Raw genomic sequence first — 24,839 nt, 5'->3', positions numbered from 1 at the left:
CCCCACAACATTTAGTTGGGTTTCTCCAGCATGTAGCTGTTACCCAGTAATGTAATTGTCTGATGTATGTTGTCAGTATACAGTTGCTTAAAATATGCTTGACATTTCTGTTTAGGATAAGTACGCCATCATTCACTTACAGTGTGACCAATTTGATTCTTCTTAGCATTTTTACACTTTCATCCTGTTCATTTGCCACTTGGGGCAGTCCCTCATTCCTCACGCGTACGCGTGTTAACAACCCCTTTGATTTTTCCCTGAGGGTTTTAAGAGCCACCGACCGTAAATATCGAGAATCCGCCGACCGTTGCAAAATTTCGTAGTTCATTCATCAAAAAAAAAAACTTTGAGGGAATAAACTAAAAAGATAAAGCTCTAAGAGCGTGTCCACGAGAAAACCAGGCAGATCCGGGCAGAACCGGGCAGAACCAGGCAGAACCGGGCGGAACCGGACAGAACCGGGGAGAATCGGGTAGAACCGGGTAGAACCGGGCAGAACCGGGCAAAACTGGGCAGGGACGATAAACCTCAAATCACCGATTTGGCTCAAACTTGGCATAAATGCTAAGTATCGTCAGTTAACAAATGTGTGAAAATAATAGTTCAAGGTATTTGATTCTCTGGGAGATATAGGTTCCCCTGCGAAGACCTCCATTTCCTGCATTTTTTGTATAATCAATTAGCTTACTTTGCATTGCTGCTGTGAAAAACTGAAAATCCATCTGCGAATTCAATCAACTGGGCTGTATTTTATATCAGACCTCTAGGAAACTGAATTTTTTTAACTTTTTCATTTCATTTCTTCCCTTACCTCTCGCTTAAGTTTAGACGACTTTTTCTGGTTTAACAAAGTCTGAAAATAAGGGTATTTCAAGACCCAATATCTCCGACGAGCAACCACTTCTGATCATTATTCCTATATGGTCAGTGAAAGCCATCACTAGACTTCTAAAATCAGTGTCAAAATTTTTGGGAATTTCATTTCAAAGTTGGTGCTGACGTGAAATTTACATATACTTCCCGCTTTCTAGTCCATATCATCAAAAATCCGTACACCTCGTCTTTGTTTTATGAACTTAAAATAACTTGAAATTTACATGAAATTTCCCAGAGAATATCGTTTATACTTGGACGAGGAGAGAACATTTGAATAGCGCAAGTTGAGCCATTTTTGAGAAATTTTTTCCGCAGCCATATTTGGATTATTCTCGAGGAAACGCAGCAGTTGACGATGAACATTAAGGGCGCATGTAGTCGAACTTTCTGACAAAATAAATCCAGGAGAAATCTTGATAGTACATAAAAGTCTCTGTGGTGTCTCAGTTGCAACTTTTGGCTTGACATCATTTGTTAGAGAAGTAGCCATTCTGTCAGCAATTTTAATGTACCAGATTCGATTTGCTTCGTTGCCTTGTTGAAAATTTAACCGCACACGGAGCTCTCGGAAAGATCCACCTAAATAATTGGTCTTTTACGGTGTGATACTTATCGGCTTACATGATATGTGTTGGTGGCAAAAAGATTATTTGATGCCTCAAACGCTAATGTTACTCAATAGGACAATCGGCCATATTTTATCAGATCGCGCCTGCAATATTGTTCAACGCTCATCTTTGACATTCATTTTGTATGTTGTATTTCTAGTCTACAAAGTTTAAAATGTAACAAAGATTTACAGCTACCAAAGTATTTGATTTGTTATTTGTTAAGCTTAAGATCGATAGTTGCTGGTTCACCGAAAAACAAATAAGCTGGTGATATATTGGTCTCCTAGCAGCACAGGGAAAAAAAAGAAAATAGTTAAAAAAACTGACACGTATATAGAAATCGCTTATATATTTTATCCGAGGTTTTATGCATATATTTGATATATAATCTCTTGCAGTGTACTGTCATATCATATCTGGCCTCGGAGTGCCTAAGATATTCTGGAGGCCTCTTTGCCCCGGACACATTGTAATTGAATATATGACATACACGCTCAACCGCTGAATAATATTGCCGGCTTGGTAAAGGATGGAGTTGATCTCGTAGACGGAGGAACAAGGGGAACTAGTGATCCCTTTGCAGCCTTCCAACATTGTATGAGTTTGGAAATCAGCAGTGTCTATTTTCAGTAAAGGACAAGGATGCATCAATGTCAAAGTTATCCAATTCAGTGAAAAATGATAATGGGATCAGTTTGAAAGAAGACGTCTATCAGACTTTAATGCCACAGTGCTAGTCACACTACCACCGACTTTCTGTGGTCGAATATCCTACCCAAGACATAAGTTTACTTCCCACCTTTGCGGTTACCCTTATGAAAAAAGTCATACGCGTGCTACTTTCATTAAATCCTTGCAAACTATACTTCAGAAGAAAGCGTAATAAATGAAAACTAAGATAAAAATATAATTGAGGTGAGTTTTCCTTTTAGGTTATCTGGGCGGAGGCGACGCTGGCTTCATCAAAGAAGCCAATGAAAGAGCTCGTAGTTTGTTTGTCTTTTTTTTCTTTATAATTTCCATGCTTCCGAGAACAGTTAAAGAAAACTCTTATCTAAAGGGTTTTTGCTCAGGCAAAATGAACGACAGAGGCTGCGTGAGAATGCAGTTTGAAAGCGATTTTTAAAACCTCTGAGACCTAGACTAAGCGGGCCTTGGGTTTTTCCTATCAGTTGATAGTTTGATTGTCAGCTCTCGGCCCTCTTGACACTGCTTTGTTCAGATAATCAGACCTAATATTTTGAATATTATAAAGATATCGATGAAAATCTTTAAACACATTCTAAGAGCACAGAGTGTACCTAGCTAAAGTATCTGCAGTTTCGAATTTGGACATAACTCAGTATAATCACTCAATGGAAGTAAATTTTGAACGTTATCGTTTTCACGAGTCTTACTTATTTTCCGCAGGCGCCTGGATAAAAACCAAATTAGAACAATAGAGGATGGAACGTTCAAGCGCTTCACAAAAATACCAGAATTGTAAGTACGAAACGACATTCTCATTATGAAATTAACTCTCGCAAATAAATTGTGGTTAAACGGGAGTCGAGGTTTAATTTCTGAAACCATATGACTAGCTAAAACGTGGTTGCTGCATGGTTAAGACAAGTGCCTTTGCACCCAATTTGAATTACTCTGGCTGAGATAGATCTCATTCCGTAAATTTAAAGTTGGTTTTCCGGCGTTGACTTGATCTCGAAGTGTATGCCATCGCACTAAAGACTAAGAGAGATGCTCCTCGAGGTCATTGTTTCGAATTTCTGATGAAGAAACTTTTACCATCTTTTACTAGTATGTTATTTCGATTTTCATTTTAGACACTTAGATGACAATAGGCTGGAATCTGTGCCCAAGTTACCTGGACTTAAAACACCGGGAGCTATGTAAGTTTGAATTCTTCTCGGTTATAGTGCTGCACTAAACACTGGAGTGTCATCTGGATTTACCTAATTCATTCAACTCTAGATCTGCAGCAGCCTTTTTCTGTTCGAAGAAAAATCTCATGAGAATAGAGAAAAAGGTCATTTTGCATACAGTTAAACCGATGTTTCAACTGTTTGCAAAATGAGTTATGGCTGTGTACATACATTAAATAGACAACATTCAATGAAGCTGTTGAAAATACTTTTATTGCGTTCTAGGATGTTCTCAGGAAATCAAATCGAAACACTCCATAAGGATGACTTTGGGAACTTAACTTTGCTCGTTGCTCTGTAAGCTCAACAAATCTCGCAATCATGAAACTCATACACATGTATTTGTTTTCCTAAGTTTATTACATAGTTAATGCATTTTAGACGCCTGTGCTTAGACGAAACTTTCAATGCACTCAGTCCCTTTGATATTATATTCATATCCCTAAGGAGTTCCACAGTTTCGATTTGTTTTTAACTGATGTTAGAAAATATCTGAAAATTTTACACTTTACGCAATGAAATGTTTGTCTATGCTGTTACTAACCTATCAATTAAAAAAACTATTTTTTTAAATGAATGCTCGAAACTCCCTGTCTGAGAAAGTGTTCCAGTGGCCAAGAGTGGTGGTCAACTGATTTTGCTGAAACTTGGCACAAAAGTTGAGTTGTCATATAATATTTCAAAACCCACTGGCTCACTTCTGTGACGGCTTGGTCTGGAGTTTCAGGGGGGTAGGGGCCTCATTTGTGGCTCGTAGTGCACCATATTCCAGTCTTCCAGGTGGCATTTCAAAAGGGCTATAGAAACTCCATTTCTAAATTGTGCTGTCAAACGAATTTGACCATGGAATGTACTAAAGTGGAGCTTTTTTTTTTCACAAATGTAACATGCTTTGTTCCCAAGCAATTAGACAAAGAGGGGCCTAGGGCTACTGTTTGGTCAAATTTGAGGTCAAAATCACTACCCAAAATTGCCATTTTTCAAGAAACCATAATATTCACATGTCTTCCAGCATAACTTTCATACCAAATCCAGTATGTACTTGAGTGACCCATTTATCAAAATCAGTTGAGAAAAACTTGGCTTATTAAGGTTCGTTAGGTTTTTGGCTTAAAGTCTCCATGCACCTTTAAGGCCGAACAAAATGGAATTTTGAGCATAATTCATACTATGAACAGAAAAAGATTCTTGACATAGAGCCTTTATTTTGTATTTGGTGCGTGAAAATGAAACATTAAAGCTAAATCAGTGTCATTATTTAGAAATACCTCGACTCATGGCCTACAAATGCTCTAAGACGGTCTCTGACCAATGCTACAAACATCGGGTTTAGGAAAATAAAAATATTTTTTCCTTTGAAAACCTAGTAGCAAAATTAACCGATGGAGTTTTAAAGCACTTTCAAAATGCCACCGAAGGGATGAAGCTTTGGTGCTCCATAGGCCACAAATGGGAGCCCCCTTAAACTCCAAAACAAACAGTCAAGGAAGTGAATAAAGGCTGATAGTTTCTAAAGAAACTGTTTGGGGCTGCGTCGGTGGGGGTAACAAAATAATTTGAATATATCAACAAAGTTGAAATGGTAAATTGGCCACCGTTACGATTATAAAAGCTGACGTTTCGAGCATTAGCCCTTCGTGGGAGCGAAGTCAAAGAAGTCAGCCTAAGTGGGTTTTGAAATGTCTCATCACACCCAACTTTTGTACCAAGTCTGAGCCAAATCGATTGGCCACCACCTTTGGTCCCTGGAGCAATTTCTCGGGCAAGAACATTTAATAGCTTAATCGCGGACTTCTTATGGCCGACGTAGTAATTACGTGGAAATGTTTTGATAAATTAAAGTCGTTATCGTCATTATAAGTTACTGTTCGTAGTACCACAGATGTCGTTATCACTGTTATTGCAAATATTTTCCTTATCATCATCACCTACTTTCGTAAGATAAACTTTGAAATTTTCGCTATATCAACTCAGTTGAAATTGTAAATTGGCCACCGTAATGAATAAAAAAGCTGACGTTTCGAGCGTTAGCCCTTCGTCATACGCTCTGACGTAGGGGTAACGCTCGAAACGTCAGCTTTTTTATTCGTTACGGTAGCCAATTTCCAATTTTAACTGAGTTGATATAACCAAATTACCTTATAACCCCCTCTGACGCAGCACCACAGTTTCTTTCGAAACTTCAAGTTAACCTTTATTCATTTGAAATTTTCGCTTCAGGTTTTTCTCCTTCAACAAGCTTCAATACATACCAGATGGGGCTTTCAGTGGGTGCAAGGGCTTAATAGTCTTGTAGGTTAAACAGTTATCTACTCTTACAATCAAACAATAATACTAATGATAATGAAATGCTGTGTCCAACATTTCTGATCTAATCTGATCTAGGAGGAACCCTTAATAGTAAGAAATTGCTCGGGTAAGATGAATTAAGCAGGGTTGTTTAAAATAATGCAGCATTATAAACTTGGTGGATAAGTTAAACGAACAGCGGAGAATGCATTCGTATGGAGTGACAGTGATTTGTAAATAAAAAGTACAGTTGGGAGAATTCGAGGTCGCACATGTAAAGATGCCATGAGATCTAATCGCCGTTAGTCAGTAAGATTCCCAACTGAACAAAATTTTTGACTCTCAGTGGTGGGACTGAGTACATGCTAAGAAGAAATTCGTTGGGGATGAATGTTTCTTCATTGTTATTATTTTCTTTTCTTGTCTGAAAGGCTTTTAAATTTTAACAACATCACCGACATCAGCCCAAGCACATTTACCGGACTAACAAATTTACGTCTCCTGTAAGTTTTAAGATGATTCATACAAATATTACTTGCGTACAGAGTTTTTCTTGGTCCTAAATCTTACATTGTGTGGTTCATAATCCGTGAATGGAACATTTTTTATTGGACAAATAAATACCATTTACATTAATATTTTATACCATTAATCATTGAAAAATAAGTTCTCAGACACAGTCTCGGGCACACTGGGAGGAAGGTGATTTCTTGTGCTCTCAAAAACGGTGTCCAGAGCAGGAATTTTGAGAAGGGTTCATGAGAGCCCAAACTTTGAACCAGGTAATGTGTCATATAAAGATATTCATTAATCATAAGAATATATTTTTGTACCATAAAGCAAACGGATATTGCCTATTTCACACCTAGTGAGTTCTGAACTTGTTCAGCCAGCTAAAAAAAGTATTCTTGGGAGGATTAACTCTATAGATTTGACACTTCTATACTGTCTGCTAACTGGTTGCAACCCAAGAGCCTAAGAGCAATCATTACAGTCTTTGTATTTCTTCTTTTATTCTTAACAGAGGATTGATGGCCAACAACCTGAGAGTAATTCCTGATAATGCATTTGCTGATGCTAATACTTTAGAAGTCTTGTGAGTAGCTTACAATTAGAAAGGGTAATTTTAACATTCGTGGTCCATGGCTATAGAAAATATATTGGGGCTATACCCGCTTAAATTCGGCAACTCTTGAAAAGTGCCATACCTTCAATTTAATAATAATAATAATAATAATAATAATAATATCATTGAGTCTGACTTAAGCGCTCAACAAATGATAAGTGGGTAGCAATTTACAGCAAAAGATGCTCCATCACTAATACGGACACTGCTCAAAAACACGTAGCTCAATTAAAGTCGATACCTTTAATACGCTGTTTCTTCTCAAATTTTTAACGTCTTTTTTTCTCGTTGTTATCCAATAGTCTAAGGTTATGCCTTCTGTGAGTCTCGATTCTAGATACGCCAGTAGGATCCTTCTAATGGTCGTAGTATAATTCTTATTGCTTTGCCCGATCTTGAACTGGAGTTTTTTAAATTTTAAAAAGAAAGCATTTTGTTAACATCTCTCAGAATGCATCATTCCTAAGAATGCAAAATCAACTTTACTTAACGTGATTCGTTCATAGCCGTTAAGAGTGGCATCATAACGATGGACATGGACTGTAAGATTCAAACGTGCGTGACCTGTCACGTACGTGCGTTACTGTTGATTTAAATTTTAACCCTTATCTTCATGTGACTCGTTTGATTACACTTTCAAGTTCTCGTTTTTCAATGGACAATATATTCAGTGTTACCTTTGTTGCGGCAAGTTCTTATTCTAAATCATCGTGTATTTCACTCGGCTCGTTTACGTCAATAGGAGGACATATCCGTAAGTCTTTCGTCCTTTTTTCGTTTACATTTCCGTTGCTAATTTTCTTAGATCTATTGTAATTTGTAACGTAATTTTTCCTTTTAGTCGAACCATCATTACATCAATACATCATTTACATCATCTAAATCATTTACATCACCTTCTGCATGATCAGATGCGTTCAATTTACTCTCTCTGTGAGTGGCGAATAAATTTTCTCTTTTTAAATCAACTCTTTGCTGGAGTCTACATGCTAGGACTCTTTGCTGGAGTCTACATGCTAGGACTCTTTGCTGGAGTCTACATGCTAGGACTCTTTGCTGGAGTCTACATGCTAGGTATCTTTGCTGGAGTCTACATGCTAGGACTCTTTTTTGGAGTCTACATGCTAGGACTCTTTGCTGGAGTCTACATGCTAGGACTCTTTGCGGAGTCTACATGCAAGGATCGACAGCTTAGTAACTGTCACCCCCATCAACTGATGAACAACAATCTCCAATAGATGCGAGTCTTCTATGTATGCAAGGTTGTTTAAAAAGTGCCGGAATATTTACAGAAAAAAAGACTAAACAAACAAGAGCGTCAGGAATGCGATTTAATCCGTCGTATGCGTTACTGTTCACAGGTTTCTTCACGGTAACAAAATCAAGCAAATAAATGGTAACCCCTTTAATGGCTTATCTCACCTTCAAACATTGTAAGTTGTCCAATCAACGTTCCATTATTTTAACGTATTTGTTCTGTTACACCGAAAACACATATCGCAAATCCAATTCTTATTTAAATCTAATAAAACTTGAAACGCGGACAGGATAGTGTAATGGAGGGTAAGTGGCTTAGAATACAGGCGAGTGCTCTACTCGAACGTTTCTTTAATTCATGCTTTCACTAGCTCGCCTCGTGCGTTAACATCCGGGCACTAGCGTATGACCGTATTAGGTAACGACACTACATCTCTCCCCTCTTTGAAACAAAAACCCGCCTAGCATGATATGCGACTTAAAAGGAAACAAAACAAATTGAAACGACTTTCTAGCGGTTTCAATGTCCCTAAGGCCTAACAGGATTGCAAAAGTGTTCCATGTTTCTAAGACTCAAAGGAGTCCAAACACAACTCTAAACAAAGTCTCCAACAGTTCACGTAGTGTCCGCTTTTCAGCCACAAACATAGTCGTCCAACTTGACTGGGCGCGTTCGCACACGCAGCGGATAGCGTCTCGACGGTAGAACATCAGATTGCATCGGTGCATTTGCGGCTTCAGGTGTAACAGGTGTACCGTCAACGGGATCCTTGCCGGTCTCTGCAGTAGCGTTTTCTTCTGCTGCCACAGGGACATTCTTGAAGAACGAAGAGTTCCTTGTCACCTGAACGCCATTGTCATCTTGTGCAGTCACCATGGATCCTTTCTTCGCTACGACGATGTGCGGCCTGAGGTCATACGGCGTGTCACTTTTCTTCTTAGAGTCGTCTCTCTTGACAAGCACCGTGTCGCCTTCTTTGACGGTTGACGGCTTTACATAACGCTTGTTGTCTGCGTGCTTCTTAATCTTAGCCTTCGCTGACCGATCACGTTCTCGGATCTCCAGGTCTGAGTGGGGTGTTGTCAACTCGGGAAGTTTCGTCTTCATCGGTCTTCCAAATAGTGCCGTTGCTGGAGCCACTCTCGTTGTACTGTGTGGTGTGGCGCGGTAGTTTCTTAGTAGCCTGTTCAGCTCCTGTTTGGGGTTCTTACATTCTAACTTCGCTGTCTTGATGACTTTCTTTACGGTGCGCACAAATCGTTCGACTTCTCCATTTGCTCTGGCCCATTTTGGAGTGACTTTTCGATGCTTGAAGCCAAGGTCGTCTGCAAATGACGCAAATTCCTTGCTGTTGAACGGGGGACCATTGTCGGACTTGACTACGTCTGGAACTCCAAATTCCGAGAACACTTTGTCTAGCTTAGGTATTACCATTGCTGCTGAGGTCGATTTTACTATCTCTACCACTGGGTATCTGGAGTAGTCGTCCGTAACCATAAGTAGGTACTCTTGATTCGGCAGGTTAGCAAAGTCCACACTGAGTTCTTTCCATGGAGCTGCTGGGAGTGGTGACATCTGTAGGGGTTCTCTCTTGCATTCAGGAGTAGTGATCAGGCATGCGCTGCATGACCTAACTTTGCTTTCCACCAGTTTGTCGATGTTCGGGAACCAGACTTTCTCGCGCAATAGAGACTTGGTTTTTACGAGCCCTTGATGGCCTTCATGCGCTAGGTTAACCACGTGTTCCTGTAAACTCTTTGGGATAATTATGCGGGTTCCACGTAGGATGAGGTTGCCTGACGCACTCACCGCTAGCTCGTCCTTCACTCTTTCTAGGAGTCGAAACTCGGTAGGGTTGACACCAGGGCGTTTGACTACAAGGTGCCAGTTGCCTTTCGCGATAGCCTCGGCTATGCCTTGGAGGGTGGCATCGGCTTGAGTAGCTGCTTCGATGTCTTGTGTCTTCAGAGCTTTGGGAGTCGAAGTAGTCGCTAGGTAATTGATGTACTCCTCCGCTATTTTCTGCTGATGGGTCGTTTGGGCTGCATTCTTTGCTGGGTGCCGTGACAAGTAGTCTGCCGGGTTTGTTTCACCTCTACTATACTTGACTGTGATCTGATATGGCTGAAGTCTTAGTGCCCATCTTTCAATTCGTGCGGGAGGCTTAGAACTTGGATTGCCATAGATGGTCACTAGGGGTTTATGGTCTGTGTAGACTGTAATAGGCTTCCCATAGACATACAAGTGTAAGTGTTCGCAAGCCCAAACCACGGCGAGGGCCTCCCGTTCTGTTTGGCTGTACCGCTGTTCGGTTGCTGTAAGGGAACGACTTGCATAGGTGACCACATGTCTTTCTTTGGTCTTCTGGTCGACTTGTGAGAGAATGGCAGCTAAGCCCACTGGACTGGCATCAACCGAAATTTCTGTTTCCTTTTCCGGATCGAAATAGGCAGTGACGGGTGCGCTGGATAGTGCTTCTCTCAGCTGGTTAACTGCCCGGTCGTGCTCTGTTGTCCAACACCACGGTTGGTCCTTGTGGGTCAGCTTGCGTAGGGGCTCAGTTTTAGTGGCGTAATCTGGGATAAATCTTGAACAGTAGTTTGTCATCCCCAGCAGGCTGCGAACCTCTGATGCTGTGGATGGTGTCGAAAGATTGACCACTTCTTCAACTTTCTTCCGGTCTGGTGCTATGCCATCTTTAGAGAACACGTACCCAAAGAATTCCAACTTGTCCTTGCTGTACTCACACTTTCCTTTGTTGAGGGTCAGGCCTTTCTCTATTAAACGCTGGAACACAGCCCTTAGGTTCTGATCATGTTCTTCGTGGGACTTGCCAAAGACCAGGATGTCGTCACTGATGTTTTTCGCACCATCAATGCCTTCCAGAGTCTCTCGGATCACATTTTGGAAGATCTCAGCTGCACTTGATATTCCAAAGTTGAGACGCTTGTAGCGCATTAAGCCCATGTGGGTACCAAAGGTGGTGATGTATCGGGACTCAGGTGCCAATTCGAGCTGGTTGTAACCCTGGTTAAGATCTAGTTTGGTAAAGACCTTAGCTCCGTTCAAGTCTCCAATCATCTCTTTGATAGTGGGTGTGACGTGACGCTCGCGTCTTATCGCCTTGTTCGCCTGGCGCATATCCACGCACACGCGTACCTTGCCTGGAGATTTTGGCTTCGGAGCTACCACTATAGGAGACACCCAGGGTGTGGGGCCTTCGATACGTTCAATCACACCTAACTCTTCATCGCGTTGTAACTGCTCTTCTAACTGCTTACGCACATGGAAAGGGACTCTTCTGTGCGGTTGTGCAACAGGTGGTACGTTTTCGTCGATGTGCAGCTTTATCTGGTAGTTCTTGAGCTTGCCTAATCCATGGAACAGGTCATCGTATTCCTTAATCAGATTTTCTGGCGCATTTGTTCCCGCTCTTATCGGTTGGCCTCCGATTTGCTGAACAGTTTGAAGTAGGTTAAGCCCTTGTGAAGCCCTCCAGCTTAGCAGGGAGCCACCAGATCCTTTTATAACATATAACCTGTCACTAAGCTTCTTTGTTTCTGACTCGAGTGCGGTGGTGAATTTTCCAAGGACACGAAGGGGAGCCTTTGATTGGTAACCATATATCTTTACGCTGCTTGGCTCGAGGTTAGGGCGGTTGGGTAGCCTGCGGTACTCCTTCTCATCCAGAATGTTAATACTTGCTCCAGAGTCTGCCATCATTGTCACAGGTGTGCCACACACTTTAATCTTAAAGAAGGGTTGATCTTTCAATGCCTTTGTGCCTAGAGAGAAGGTGTATACTTCCTCTTCGTCGCTCGACTCTTCTTCACCAACTTTGTGTAAGGTGGAACGGCGTGTGTTCCTTGATTCACCTTTGTCCTTGGATTGGCATACGGCCTCAAAGTGGTTCAATTTTCCACAGCTTCGGCAGATGGCCCGATAGGCTGGGCAGGATGTTTTTCCTCCACGATGGGGGTAATTACCACCACAATTGCGGCATTTTGGGCTTGATTTCCGTTCTTTGTGACCACCGTTGCGTGATTTCCGGTCACGTGGTTTCTTCTCGGTTTGACATCCGCCATCTTTGTTTGATTTCCGATCCCTTCGCCTTCGATTCCCATGTCGTGAAGACAAACTGTTTACCGATTGATTCTCCTCAATGTTAGCGGCTTGTGTTTTGGAAAGTTCAATGGACCTTCCAGCATCCAGCAGTTGTGTCAGGGTGTACGCTGGATTCTCGAGTGCTTTCGTACGCAGCTTGTGAGAACTGCAGCTTTGAACTATTTGGGTTTTGATCTCACGATCTACATCATCAAATTCACAAGTAGCGGCCAACTGTCTCAGCCTGGTGTGAAATACTGAGATGGTTTCATTGCTTTCTTGCTTGGCTTGACGAAAAACGTAAATTTCGTACTCACGGTTTTGTTTGGGAGTGAAATAAATCGTCAAGGCTTGCACGGCTTTTTCAAGCGGATCATCATCTTCTCCCACTGTCGTGTTGGGGAGCGTGTCAAAAATTTCGTTCGTCGCTGCGCCGGCATAGTGGAGTAGAAGAGCTCTTTGTCTTCGCTTATTCGTCACGTTCATTGCGACCAGTAGGTTGCGGAATCTCGAGAGCCATTTCTTCCATCGTGTAGCTTGTGTGCTCGTTTCAGAGACATCAAACTCGGGAAATGCGGGTAGCGCTGTGGCCATGTCTCTCACGCGTCTTTGGTATGAAGATCGTCTAAAATCATACGCTGTGTTGGGATCTGAATCCTCGTCGCCAATGTAATGGAGGGTAAGTGGCTTAGAATACAGGCGAGTGCTCTACTCGAACGTTTCTTTAATTCATGCTTTCACTACTATTTATGTACACTCTCTTGCCTAGCTCGCCTCGTGCGTTAACATCCGGGCACTAGCGTATGACCGTATTAGGTAACGACACTACAGATAGGATCCCGTCGCCAGACAATTTAGTTAAATATTCATTGACAAAAATCTAGCCCACAGTTTGTTAGCTATTGCAATGCATTTATGATAGTGAAACAAGCTCTTAATTATCTTGTTGATAATTATTGATAAATGTTAAACTCTTCCTTTTGTTTCAGGACGATTTTTGACAACCCACTGACAATGCTGCCACTTGAAATGTTTCATGATATGACACCAGGCATAAAAATGTAAGGAATGAAAAGTTATACACTTATTTGCGGCAATGATTTGTGTGTGTGTGCGTGAGTGTGTGTGTGTGTGTGTGTGTGTGTGTGTGTGTGTGTGTGTGTGTGTGTGTGTGTGTGTGTGTGTACGTACGTTTATGTCTTTGGTGTATTTTTCAGTTTTTCATTTCATGAAGTTATTGGTTACTTTTTCAAGAAATATTATTTTTTATGGCTTTCTCAATATGTTTCTTGGGGAACGCCTTCAGTGTCCTACGTCTTAAATTATTTGAGATGAATTTTATAGGCAGGTATCGAGGCTTGTGTCAGGGCAGTTTTAAGTGTAAGTCCTGCAACGTGGTAAAAAAAAAACATTGCACGAGTATTGTGGTGGTCATAGACTCGACTTAATCTAATTTAATTTACCAACTTAATTCACTCCATTTTCGCCGCTTTCATTTTTTGTAGTGGGGAAGGACTAGAAAGGAACATACGAACGATACGTGCTAGTCCACCCTCCCACCCATCCCACCCCAGGGGAGGACATCCATCACACAGTAATCTCGTGCGTGGGAAATTAACATCTCTTACCCCAACCCTGCAGGAGACGGACCACCATTTATTCGTCTCTGTCCGAGAAGACCAGAGTATCTAACCATTTCTTGATGTTATAGAAAGGTAGCAAATTCTTCTCAATTATTTCAAACCCTGAGTGTTGGTCCGGCCGGGGCTCGAACCCTCGACCTCCCGCACAAAAGTCCAGGCTCTATCCATCAAACTAGCCGGGAGACTTAAATCACAAAGATTCTTTCCTCTAAAAATACGTAGGTCAATGACTAAATAAAAATTATTATTCATCAAAATTTTATCCATTCCAACTTTGAAAAAACAATTTAATTTTGCTTCCAGCGCAGTTTCATGCAAAATTCTTGAGGGATTTATTCCAGGAAATTACACTGCTCGTATGTAAGTAACTGTTATGGTGCAGTTATACTGCAAATGGTCTTGTCTGATTAAAGGAATGAAGTGGTGACGGTCTTTCATACTAGTTTCCGTTTAGGTTTGTAATTAATATAACGCACGCTATGACCTTTTCAAGAAGCAGGGCAAACTAAGACTTTGCGCTTATGTGGTCCCTATGAGGGTTGTTATGGATAACTCAACTACTAAAAGACAAAACTCCCTTAAGGAGAGAAGGAGGGTCTAATGGTGGAGGGGGGGTGTGACGAATCCGCGTCACAAAGGTGGGTGCCCCCTAACACAAACAAAACACAGAACATAAACGAGTCCGAGAACACACGCCACAATACAACTAAACGTAGGCCTAGAGATATTTATGATGCTAATTAAAACAATAAAGCGACTAACAATAACGATAATACAATGATCTAATTAATTTACAGGAATACGCTAACTTAAACTACAGTACACTAAAACTATTTACAAGATTATTACTATTAAGATAAAAAAAAAAGTTTTTTTTTTTAGTTCAGTTCGGTTGGGTTTCACCTTACGCCCGCGTCCGTATTCTTCTCTTGTCCACAAATCACCACGCTCCACCAACAAACAGTGCCCTGCCAAACCAAACTCCCGTTTCTCCAACCAGGTTCCTGTCTCACCAGTTCTCAACTTTGCTCGTTTCCTTCGTTTCAACTTTGCTTCGTCTTCTGACAGCTTTGCAGTTTTCCACTTTTTACTTCTCGTAACTTGACTCGCTCAGACTTGTTATTGAGTTAGTTACTATCTCTTCTTCCTTTAGCTCACAGTCTGGTAGATTCTTTGCACACCCGTTCCCCCGCAAATGGTTTTCTACCGTGAAATGGAACGATTATTCTGAATGAATTTCTCAGAAATGATACTGTGCCGAGTCTCCGTTGACTCAAATTTTTCCACGCTCTTCGCTCGTAACTCACAAACCTTCACCTCACTTCTTCAAAAAAAACCACACCGTACCAAACCACCCAAATCCTTAAATACACATGGACGCAAGGTGCCCGAAAAGAATGAAGAAAACTATTTGATATACACAATAAAGGTTAATTACACAACAGTTTACACAAGTGAAGAATAAAAATTACGTAACAGATACAAATAATCACGAACTACACTGATCCTAAGAGAATAAAAAAATAATTTACATTTAATAAATAAATTCCTAACACTTCCATGACAGGGGGTGGACAGTTGACGTTTATTTTTTGAAATGTCGTTTATAAAGGGAACATGACGAACGAATTTGGCTGTAATTTTTCATAATGACGCGTTTGTAAAGAGCTGTTAATTTATAACACCTTTTATCGATAAATGACTAACGTTTTACAACACCTGAAGTGTTTCCACACCCGAAGTGAGTTATGTCGCTCACCAGTTTTACTCGTGACTAGAAGTTAAAGGACTTTCCAGGAAGTATTTTTACGATGTACCAGAACTTTTATTTATAAACAACAGAACTTGACCCCAATTAAGACAAGTGTTTAGTTCTTAATTGAGGATATCTTAGACATTTGACGGCTGACAATGGCTGGCTTATTTGACGGTTGACACTAAAAATATTGCGTTTTTGACAGTTGACGGTTAAAAGTTTGGACTTTTGATGGTTGACGGTTAACCCCATTGAGACCCTCTTTGAGGATTGTCAGCTGGTTCGGGCTCTATGGAAGCAAACTTTTTTTATGTGAATTCTATATAAATAGGAAATTTGTGCTCCAGGAGTTCCTAAGTTTGTGTCAACCTCTTGAAAAATATCCTCCCTATCTCTGTCTTTGTCGTTGGGTTCATTCGGTTCCCTAAAGTGTCCGACCAACATTCATGGCATGAAGATTATTACGGGATGTTGTATGCACTGGAAGAAGGAAATGTGTATTTCCTTGACCAGGGAAATTAATTTTTTGAATTTAAATTGTTACATTTCTTATGCATTTTGTATGAGCACTGATCCAAAAATGTCGGTTTTTTTTTTTTCAAAAGCATTTGCGCCCCATCTGAATCGTTCTTTACAATTCTGACCAGCAAAGCCGCAGCGAGTGGACAAGTTGTAGCGTCTCTTGAACATTCGGGCTTCACATGTGATTATTGTCATCCTAATAAATGGTGGTTCGAATGTGAGGACTGCTGTAGGAACTGCTCCTTTTGCGTGGCTGGTACCTATAGCAGTGGCACATGCAGAACATGTCCAGCAGGTGATACTTTTTTATCTTTTTTTTTTAATTCTTCTGTGGATATAATAATTAGTTAAATCAATGGACAAATGATCAAGCGGTATGACGTGATCACCAATTGTTTTACATTAAGACAAAGTCTGGGGGGGGGGGGCAGGCAATGAACATAAACTCCGTCCAGCAAGTTTCGCTATAACCTGTCTAGCGAGAGTCAATATTAAGTACTAGTCTCTGTAAGAATGACACAAGTTAAGAAATAGAAATTTTCAGTTGCTCATTCCACCGCCCAGTTAGCCCAATGGATAGTGCGCTGGAATGTTGCGCGGGAGGTCGAGGGTTCGAGCCCCGGCCGGACCAGCACTCAAGGTCTTAAAATATTCGAGTAGGATTAACTACCTTTCTATAACATCAAGAAATGGTTAGATATTCTAGTCTTCTCTGATAGAGACGTATAAATGGAGGTCCCGTCTCCTCCAGGGTTGGGGCAGGAGACGTTAATTTCTCACAGACGAGATTACTGTGAGATGGGTGTCCTTCCCTGGGGTGGGATGGTGGGATGCACAGGCCCCCATTTAAACCAGCTTCAAGCTGAACTGGGTTTGCCTGTTTAAATATCGTAAATACATACATACATACATACATACATACATACATATATATATATATATATATACATACATACATACAAGAAATTGAACTCAGCAATGTTAATATTAATTTAACTTTCGTTACAAAGTTAAGAAATTATATTCATTTCTTTAAAACACAAATAATGAGTTGCTCTTGAATCGAAATATAGGTTCGCGTGACAAAATATTTGTAAAACTACAAAATGTATGAATTCCTGTAGAATTAGAAAGGACGTTCGCTCTTGAATCAGTAGACTGTTCATATGAAACATCTTAGAAAGCAGTAATTAGCGATCTCTTCATCCCCAGACTGGAGATAAATTAAGCGGAGTCTCCTGCTTCAAAAGTTGCTTTGTGTAATTTGGGAAGTTCCAGGAAGCGGTAGATATTGCCTTTGACCCCTTATAATCTTAGATGTAGCCAGTATGACCTTCGATATATAGATTTCATCGATTACCTACCAGTCCAAATCTAGTTTAGGGAGGAATTTGCATTCAAAAGGACATTCTCATCATAAAGTTTCTCTTAATTAACTTCAGGTGGCTTTTATCAAGATGAAATGGGTCAAGGAAGATGTAAGAATTGTAGCACGGGTACATATGTTCCAGAATCGCGTCATCCAGGAAAATCTCCCACTGATTGTCTTGCATGTCCATATGGTGAGGATCATACCAAGGTTTACAAATAGGCGATTAGTAATATTGCTGATGAGTATGAAAGATGCGCCGTTACAAAAATTTAAGTAGATAGTACAGTTCTGTCCCTTTACTTCAACAAATTAAAGGCATTGGTTTCTTTAGAGCTTTTGATACCCAAACCTCATCGGGGTTTTCTTCAGGAAATTCATTCCCGCGATCAGTGCATAACGGACAGGCAAATGCACACCAAAGCAGTATTGCGTTTCCTGTGACGGGAAAAGCTGACTTTATCAGGTGTTCCAGCAAGTGCTGGCCACTGACCAATGACCCGGCAGCTTCACCCTTGATCCCTGAGAGTGACAATTATCTAATTTCTCCTCGCATTATCAGCCCTGAATCGTTCATTCATTAAGGGCAAGAGAATAAAGGAAATAGTCGCCAACTGAAGAAACTCTTGATTGTTAAGCAAATTCTCCGGGTCAGCACCTTAGGAAATGCATGGACAATAGTATGGAGAAAAGGCATATTGATGTTAGCGTGTACAGGGTTAAGGCAAAACGTCTGTCTTGAAAGTCACTTTTCACATTTTAATTTATGTTTCCTTTATTCTCCTTGTTTTAATTCTTTCCTAATATTTTTGGGGGAATTCTTTTAATTACCTCGACAACGTGTAAATACCTATAGATTTTCGAAATAAAAGTAGAGTGGACCCTAAGCCCTTTGGCTGCTTGAACTAGTTACACTCAAGTCGAAGATCGGTCTACATGATGCAGAGGATTGCCTTCTTCTGGCTATATTACCAAAAACCTTAATCCTAGTTAATTTGATGCATGGTGCATTTTCTTTCTTCCCAATAGGAACCCAAACTAATCAGACGGCTGGTTACCGTGCTTGCAGATGTCTTCATAATTTCTACCGCTTGGATCGTTTCGGCCCTTGTACGCTCTGTCCAGATCATGGAATGAACTGTAAAAACGACACAGCGATATTGGCCCCGGGTTACTTCTGGAAGTGGAACAACACGGACGTAATGGAGAAATACTCCAGTTTTGTGGCCAACACTCACATCGTCACACCTGAATGCGACAAGAACTTTATTACATTCGAAGGACTGTTACCAAAGTCCCTCAAGTGCCCCTATCCAGACTCGTGCAAAGGCGGAATCAACTCATCTTGTAACACAGGATATCGAGGTACTCTCTGTGCAATCTGCTCCTACAACCACTACTTCCGATTTAACAGCTGCTTGCAATGTCCCAATATGTTAATCACAATCATCTCGTGTACGATAATAGTTGTCGTCTTTGTTCTTCTGTTTGCGTTGGTTCTTTGGGGAGACTCAAAACGTACCCAAGACGATCGTACCGTTGCAGACGTTATCATGTCTTGTGCCAAGATCGTGATTGGATTTTATCAAGTGGTCACCGGTATTTATTCGGCATTGGCACGGGTCCAGTGGCCTGTGGTACTTGTCTCCATGGAAAAATACTTGAAGTTTTTTGAGGGAAACATATTACAATTTGCACCATTAAGCTGCATACATCCCCAACTTCGAGTGGACCCATTCATCCAATTTGTTGCAGCCATTGCCATTAACGTTACAGTTGTTTGCTTGATGCTACTGTATATATCCTTAAAGAAACTTTACATCAACAGCATGGATATCTTGATAAGCCAAAAGCTGCAGAAAATCTCAGCCATTAAGAAGTCATGTTATCGGAACATCTTCCTATTTCTTCTGTTGTCTTACCCAATGACAAGTAAGAAAATCATAAACATCCTACCCCTGCCTGGAGTCTGTGTGAATGTGTGCTTTACCTATGACGATCGCGATTGCATATCTCTCCTAAAAGCTGATTATTCCCTCCGGTGCTTCACCACTCGACATAACGTGTTCTGGCTTATTGCAGCAGTATTTGCAGTATACCCTGTCATTTTTCCTCTCTTGCTTTTGTTTCCCATTTACAAATACCGCGAGTCTGGCACTAATAAAGAAATTGCTTTTGGTTTTAAAGTGTTCTTTGAAAATTATAAAGAGAAATATTGGTACTGGGAGATAGTTGAGATGTACCGCAAACTGACCCTCGTTTCAGTCGTCCTATTGTTTGGTTCTGAAAGCCATTCTCAAATTGGCTTTGCCGTAATTGCAGCAAGTGCATCAGGAATTTCTTACACTCTTGTTTGACCCATAAAAAGCAAATTTGAAGATGGACTTCAAACCTTTGTGCTTTGGATAATATTCTTCAACGTTTGCCTCGGTGCAGTTTATTCCCAGCCCACCATCAAGCAGAATCAAAAAGGGAACAATTCCATTTTTGTGAATATCCTGTTCGTGGTTCTGAACAGCGCCGTGTTGTTCGTAGCCCTGGGTAAGGTTTTATTTTTTAAAAGCCCTTAGCTCTTTGTTACTTCGCTCTGTAATCATTTTTTTTTATTTCAATGAATAATGGGGTTTTAACCTACCCATCATAGTCCTAAGGTGTGGTAGACGTTATTTTTTTCTCATTTATTGTTATTGTTGTTGTTTTATTTTTATTTGCAGTTTTCCTATTTTTTTTTTTTTAACTACTTGTCTATGTTCGCTAGCATAGCAGCGTTAATTCTCGGTCCAGTCACATTCATACAGCCAGACATTTCTATAATCAAATTCGTCCATCATGCAGTATCTTTTTGAACGGATTGGTACATTCAGGAAGCCAAAAAACATGAAAACTATGGAATACTGACTAGGAGATTATCCATCATTATTGATATAATTTTTTTCCGATATATCTCCATTTTTTCAGTTAAAGGCCTCGTCCACCTGAAGTCTGCATGGAGAAATATTTCCCTCTGCCAAGTTGAAGGTCAACGGAGTAGACGGAAAAACTTAATGATCGCCCAACCACTGACGGAGGAACGATTCTTAGTTATCAATGACTAAGGACTTCAATTGTTACTGCTATATTGTGATATTTTGTAGTGATAAACGTATTCAATGACTACTTCTTTTTAGTTTTTAATCCTCGAGGGATAGGTTAGCTTTACCCATTAAAACGAGTTCATAAAGTATTATCGCGCTCTTCAGAATGAATCTTTAGACGCATTACCTTCCTTTCCTCCACTGAATAGGAAGCTCCTCTGTCACTGGACTTGTATATTATAGGCAGGAACAGGTCTGAACATTGCTCGATGAGGAACTTCAAGCTACCAGGATGCCGCTTCCGTTGAACTCGAAGAACTATTTCTCTAGTGGAAAAATTGTTATTATGTTATTCTTTTTACAATGGGACATAAAAATGTTCAATAACGTGCTAGGTATACAAGAACCTATATAATGACGATATATAATGGTAGTAAGTCTCGCTATTTTGCGTCTCAGTTCTAATGAGTGCCAGTTCAGATCGTTCAGGAGGTTTGTAACTGTACCGGGTTCGCGCACATAGCAGTTTTTTCACGGATCTGGCGGCTCACCGCTAAACTCCTTCAATATCTTGACAGTGTTTTTGAGTATGTGGATCCCACACACTGCAGACGTATTCTAGACATGGGCGGACGAGGGTGAGATATGCCTGACTTTTAACACTTTCTGGACAGGAATAAAGATAATATCTGATGAAACCAAGGGACCGGTTAGCCTTCCCTATAATATTCTCTATATAAAAGCTCAAATTCAGATTGGAAGACAATTCAATTCCAAAGTAAGAATGGTGAGGTAAAGATTCCAGTGGAACCTCGTTTAATGTGTATTGATGGATGATCGGATTTTTTGATCGATAAACATCGCATTTCGGTGAATTAAAATTTTCGTAAAACTAAGCCATCTGGGGTTTGAAAACGGATCTTTTTACTCACAAGGAAGGTTGTTTTAGTTTTCTAATTAAAATATAACATTTCTGTGCCTCATGTTTGTGAATTTTTTGAGGGAAAAAATCTACTAAGTAACACGAAGAAACAAAAACATCTTAGAATTTGCAATGCGTTTGAATCAGTTGTGATCAACTTTTAAAACTCTACCCACATGCGTAAATTATCGAGTAGAGAAGCCTTGACTGTGCTCTGTTCTGTTAAAAAGCACGCAGGAAGTGGCTTGGGCACAAAATAAGTGTATGGAGAAGCCCTCGACTACGTCTCGTGTTTCTCCCCACCTCTGTTTTGTTTTTAAACACGAACTATGCATACTATACGAGTGTTAGTTGCGTTTGATTTTTATTATCATAAGTAAGTTACGATCTATCTAAGCGTGAAAACCTTTAAAAGGGGTGCAACGACGTGCAACTCGCCTTGTTACCCGATTTTAGCTATAATGAACGCCTAAAATGTCTCAACCTGCTACCACTGGTTTACCGCAGAAAATTCAAAGATCTTTCAACTTGTATAAACTGAAGTGCGGGCATTGTAACTCTTCACTTAATTTGTATTTTGAATTTTGTTCAGATGAGAGATTAAGATCACATGCAAGTAATAAACTAAAAATTAATAGATTCAGAACGGAACTCTTTAAGGGAACATTTTTTAATAGGATTCTGTGTCTATGGAACAATCTGCCTGATGCATTGAAGACGGCCAACAGTAGTGTTTCTTCTTTTAAGAGACTATGCACTTTTTTTATAACGATAGGGTTTTCGACCCTGAGCACCCCTGTAGCACCTAGGCTAAACCAGCACTTGGTTAGTAAGGTTGTTAGTTAGTTAGTTAGTTAGTTAGTTAGATTACTCAGTTAGGTAGTTAGCAGCTAGCTAGTTACATACCTTGATACCTTTTATATATCCGTATATTTTCTTCATAATGGGTTGATTATTACGTATGGCTCGTCAGTTCCCTTCTAGTCTTCCCCACTGCCTTGTTATGTAATCCAATTTGTTATTATTGTTTTTTTTTTTGTTTTTTTTTTTTTCCCATGTAATTGCAGTGAAATGGAATCAATTAAATTAAAACTCAGACTGTCAATTTTGTTTCCCCTTTGAGGATTTTCGTCTTTGCATCCGTCATAATAATTCAAGTTACGGTGCTTGGCATATTTCCAAACCTTTGTTTTGTTCTTTTTGCTGCTACTAGACTGCTCCCTTTTTCCGAAATTCCCTTTCAGTGAACGAAAAAAAGCTAGACATTGGCAGATGGCGGGACGGCTTTAGCTAATTTCCATGCTATAGACTTTGACAGAGCCGCCCATCCAATAAATGTCAGCTCGCGTTGTATCCGAACTTTATTACAATTTTTCTATTCTTAGATAGATCATGAAGTACCGATCTCTCATGTTTAACGGACATCAACTCACCATGTGTGAATATTAGGCCAGCGTCAACGTTAACTCCAAAAGTAGTGAAAGGCCATGGAGAAAATTTCCATTTTTTGTCTTATCGCACTAGCCTGTGAAGAATACAAGAAGTAAAATGGTTTAAACCCAGGAGTCATGTTTGATGGTGTGAGTCAGCTCTTCCGGGTGAGATTGGTACTTGGGATTGTTGGCCGTGGTAAAAGCTGACTTTTCGGACATCTTCGTACTTCGAAGTCTCCATCTGAGTTGAGTCCCGTCAATACATATTGACTTCCGCTGAGATTGTCACGTCGAAACCTCAATCCATTTAGGGACTACTCTCACGTGGGTGATCGGACCTCTCGATATGAGAATGCAAGTATTGACCTTATTGTGGCTTTTAATATTTGAAAAAAATTTGCAACATTGAAAACTTTTTTTTTTTGAGTCACTTACAAACCAATTGAGGTAATGCAAAAAGGAAATGATAGAGAAAAGGAACAAAAGCATTAGCTCCGAGAGGTTTTTCCCTTGAGTGATCCTAACTTGTTATGGGCAACAACTAACATCTGTTCACGCGCTTGTTCATTAGGTATTTCGAAGAAATGTATATTTTGGGCGGGTAAGAATCGATCAGCGGTTTGGGCAAGAACCGATTAAAACATGGGTAGAAATCAACTGCATTTGGTTACGAAACGACTGTGAGCACAAGAAGACCGGATCGGATACTATTTTTTATGCCCCCGTTGAGTTAAGCCTTGATTTATGACACAAAAGAAAAAAAGACAAGAGAAACAGAAGCATCAGGTCCAAGCAGTCTTTCAAAATGATTTTTTTTTTTTGCTCTCCTAGGTCAAGGTAAGCCTTTAAAATTAAACTTCCCGTGCTTACGTGTAAGCAACATTAGACTGAACACTTAACAATCTGGAACATAACGAAAATAAAGTAAGGTTTTTGTCTTCAAGCTGAAAAAAGAAAAAAAAAACCTGTTTGGTTTCTACTGTAAAGGGGGAAACGTATCGAGGGATTTTCTCCTGTCGCTACCTCCACTTTCTAACAATCAACAACCGCTAGAGTTGTTCCTAAGCGAGTGAGTGCGTTGATTCCATGCTTACTGTAACTAATTAACTGTACATTGTAAGAAATAGACAACTTGTTTGAGAAACATGTTTCGGCATGCTTATGCCATCTTCAATCAATGAGTAACAGAACGTGAGTAATTATATAACAGGCAAGTAGATGAAAAGAATATTTACAGTATGATGTAATACAAAAGCGGGTACTAATTACAACGTGACACCAAACATCAAAGGTGTGAACTAAGACGCTAGAAAAGTGTTATAATGCTGTAACTGTTTGTTAAGTTCAGGTTTGATCTTATTTATATAAAAAAGCTTCTTATTTATATAAAAAAGCTTCTTTGAGATTTAAATCAATTGAGTTGTTAGCAGAATCCACGATAATAAAGTAAGAAAGGGAGTATTTGTTCTTACCAGAAGGAGACGTGTTGAAATGTTTAAAAATATGCGAGTTTTTATCACTTTCCGTGTGCTCCTTTACCCTAGTAGAGAAGTGGCCCCTAGTTTCGCCAATATAACGGGAATTACATCCCGCACAAGAAAATTAATGAACTAACATGAATTTTAGAGCATCAGGAGTACCATCTTTAACACTGAACATGTTTTTAATTTTCAAAGAAGTGAAAACTAGTTTGATGTTTAGGTCCGATTTACAAAAGCACTTAGTGAGTTGTCGGAGTTTGAGGTTCGCTATTTTAGAATAATAGCCGACAAAAGGGAGTTTAAAGTGACCTGTATTATTGTCATCAATGTTCCGGCTATTTTGAGAGGTGGACCCGTCAAAATACCGCTTGAAAGCTCCTTCAATAATATGCGAAGGAAAAGAATCAGATTTTAAAGTGTCGGAAAGTTTCTTGAGATCGTTTTGACAGCCGGAAG

At 40.1% G+C, this 24,839-nt stretch overlaps 2 protein-coding genes across 5 annotated transcripts in view; one reads left to right on the top strand and one right to left on the bottom strand.

Annotated features, from left to right (window-relative positions):
- LOC148733788 (uncharacterized) overlaps positions 1–24,839 on the bottom strand; it is a 270,303-nt gene that overhangs the window by 206,647 nt on the left and 38,817 nt on the right. The gene's annotated exons all lie outside the window — the stretch shown is intronic.
- Positions 1,364–21,808, top strand: LOC148733790 (uncharacterized). Its single transcript, XM_088758144.1, has 13 exons — positions 1,364–2,969; positions 3,308–3,373; positions 3,632–3,703; positions 5,627–5,698; positions 6,127–6,198; positions 6,720–6,791; positions 8,183–8,254; positions 13,173–13,244; positions 14,130–14,186; positions 16,188–16,399; positions 17,547–17,666; positions 18,503–20,014; positions 20,432–21,808. Coding segments are annotated over exons 2-12 (2,151 nt in total). The 5' UTR covers positions 1,364–2,969; positions 3,308–3,371; the 3' UTR covers positions 19,831–20,014; positions 20,432–21,808.

This window comes from Stylophora pistillata, chromosome 4 (assembly GCF_964205215.1).
Source record: "Stylophora pistillata chromosome 4, jaStyPist1.2, whole genome shotgun sequence".
NCBI classification, from domain to species: Eukaryota; Metazoa; Cnidaria; class Anthozoa; order Scleractinia; family Pocilloporidae; genus Stylophora; species Stylophora pistillata.
Note: the sequence above shows the minus strand (reverse complement) of the source record. Positions and strands in the feature narration are given on the sequence as shown.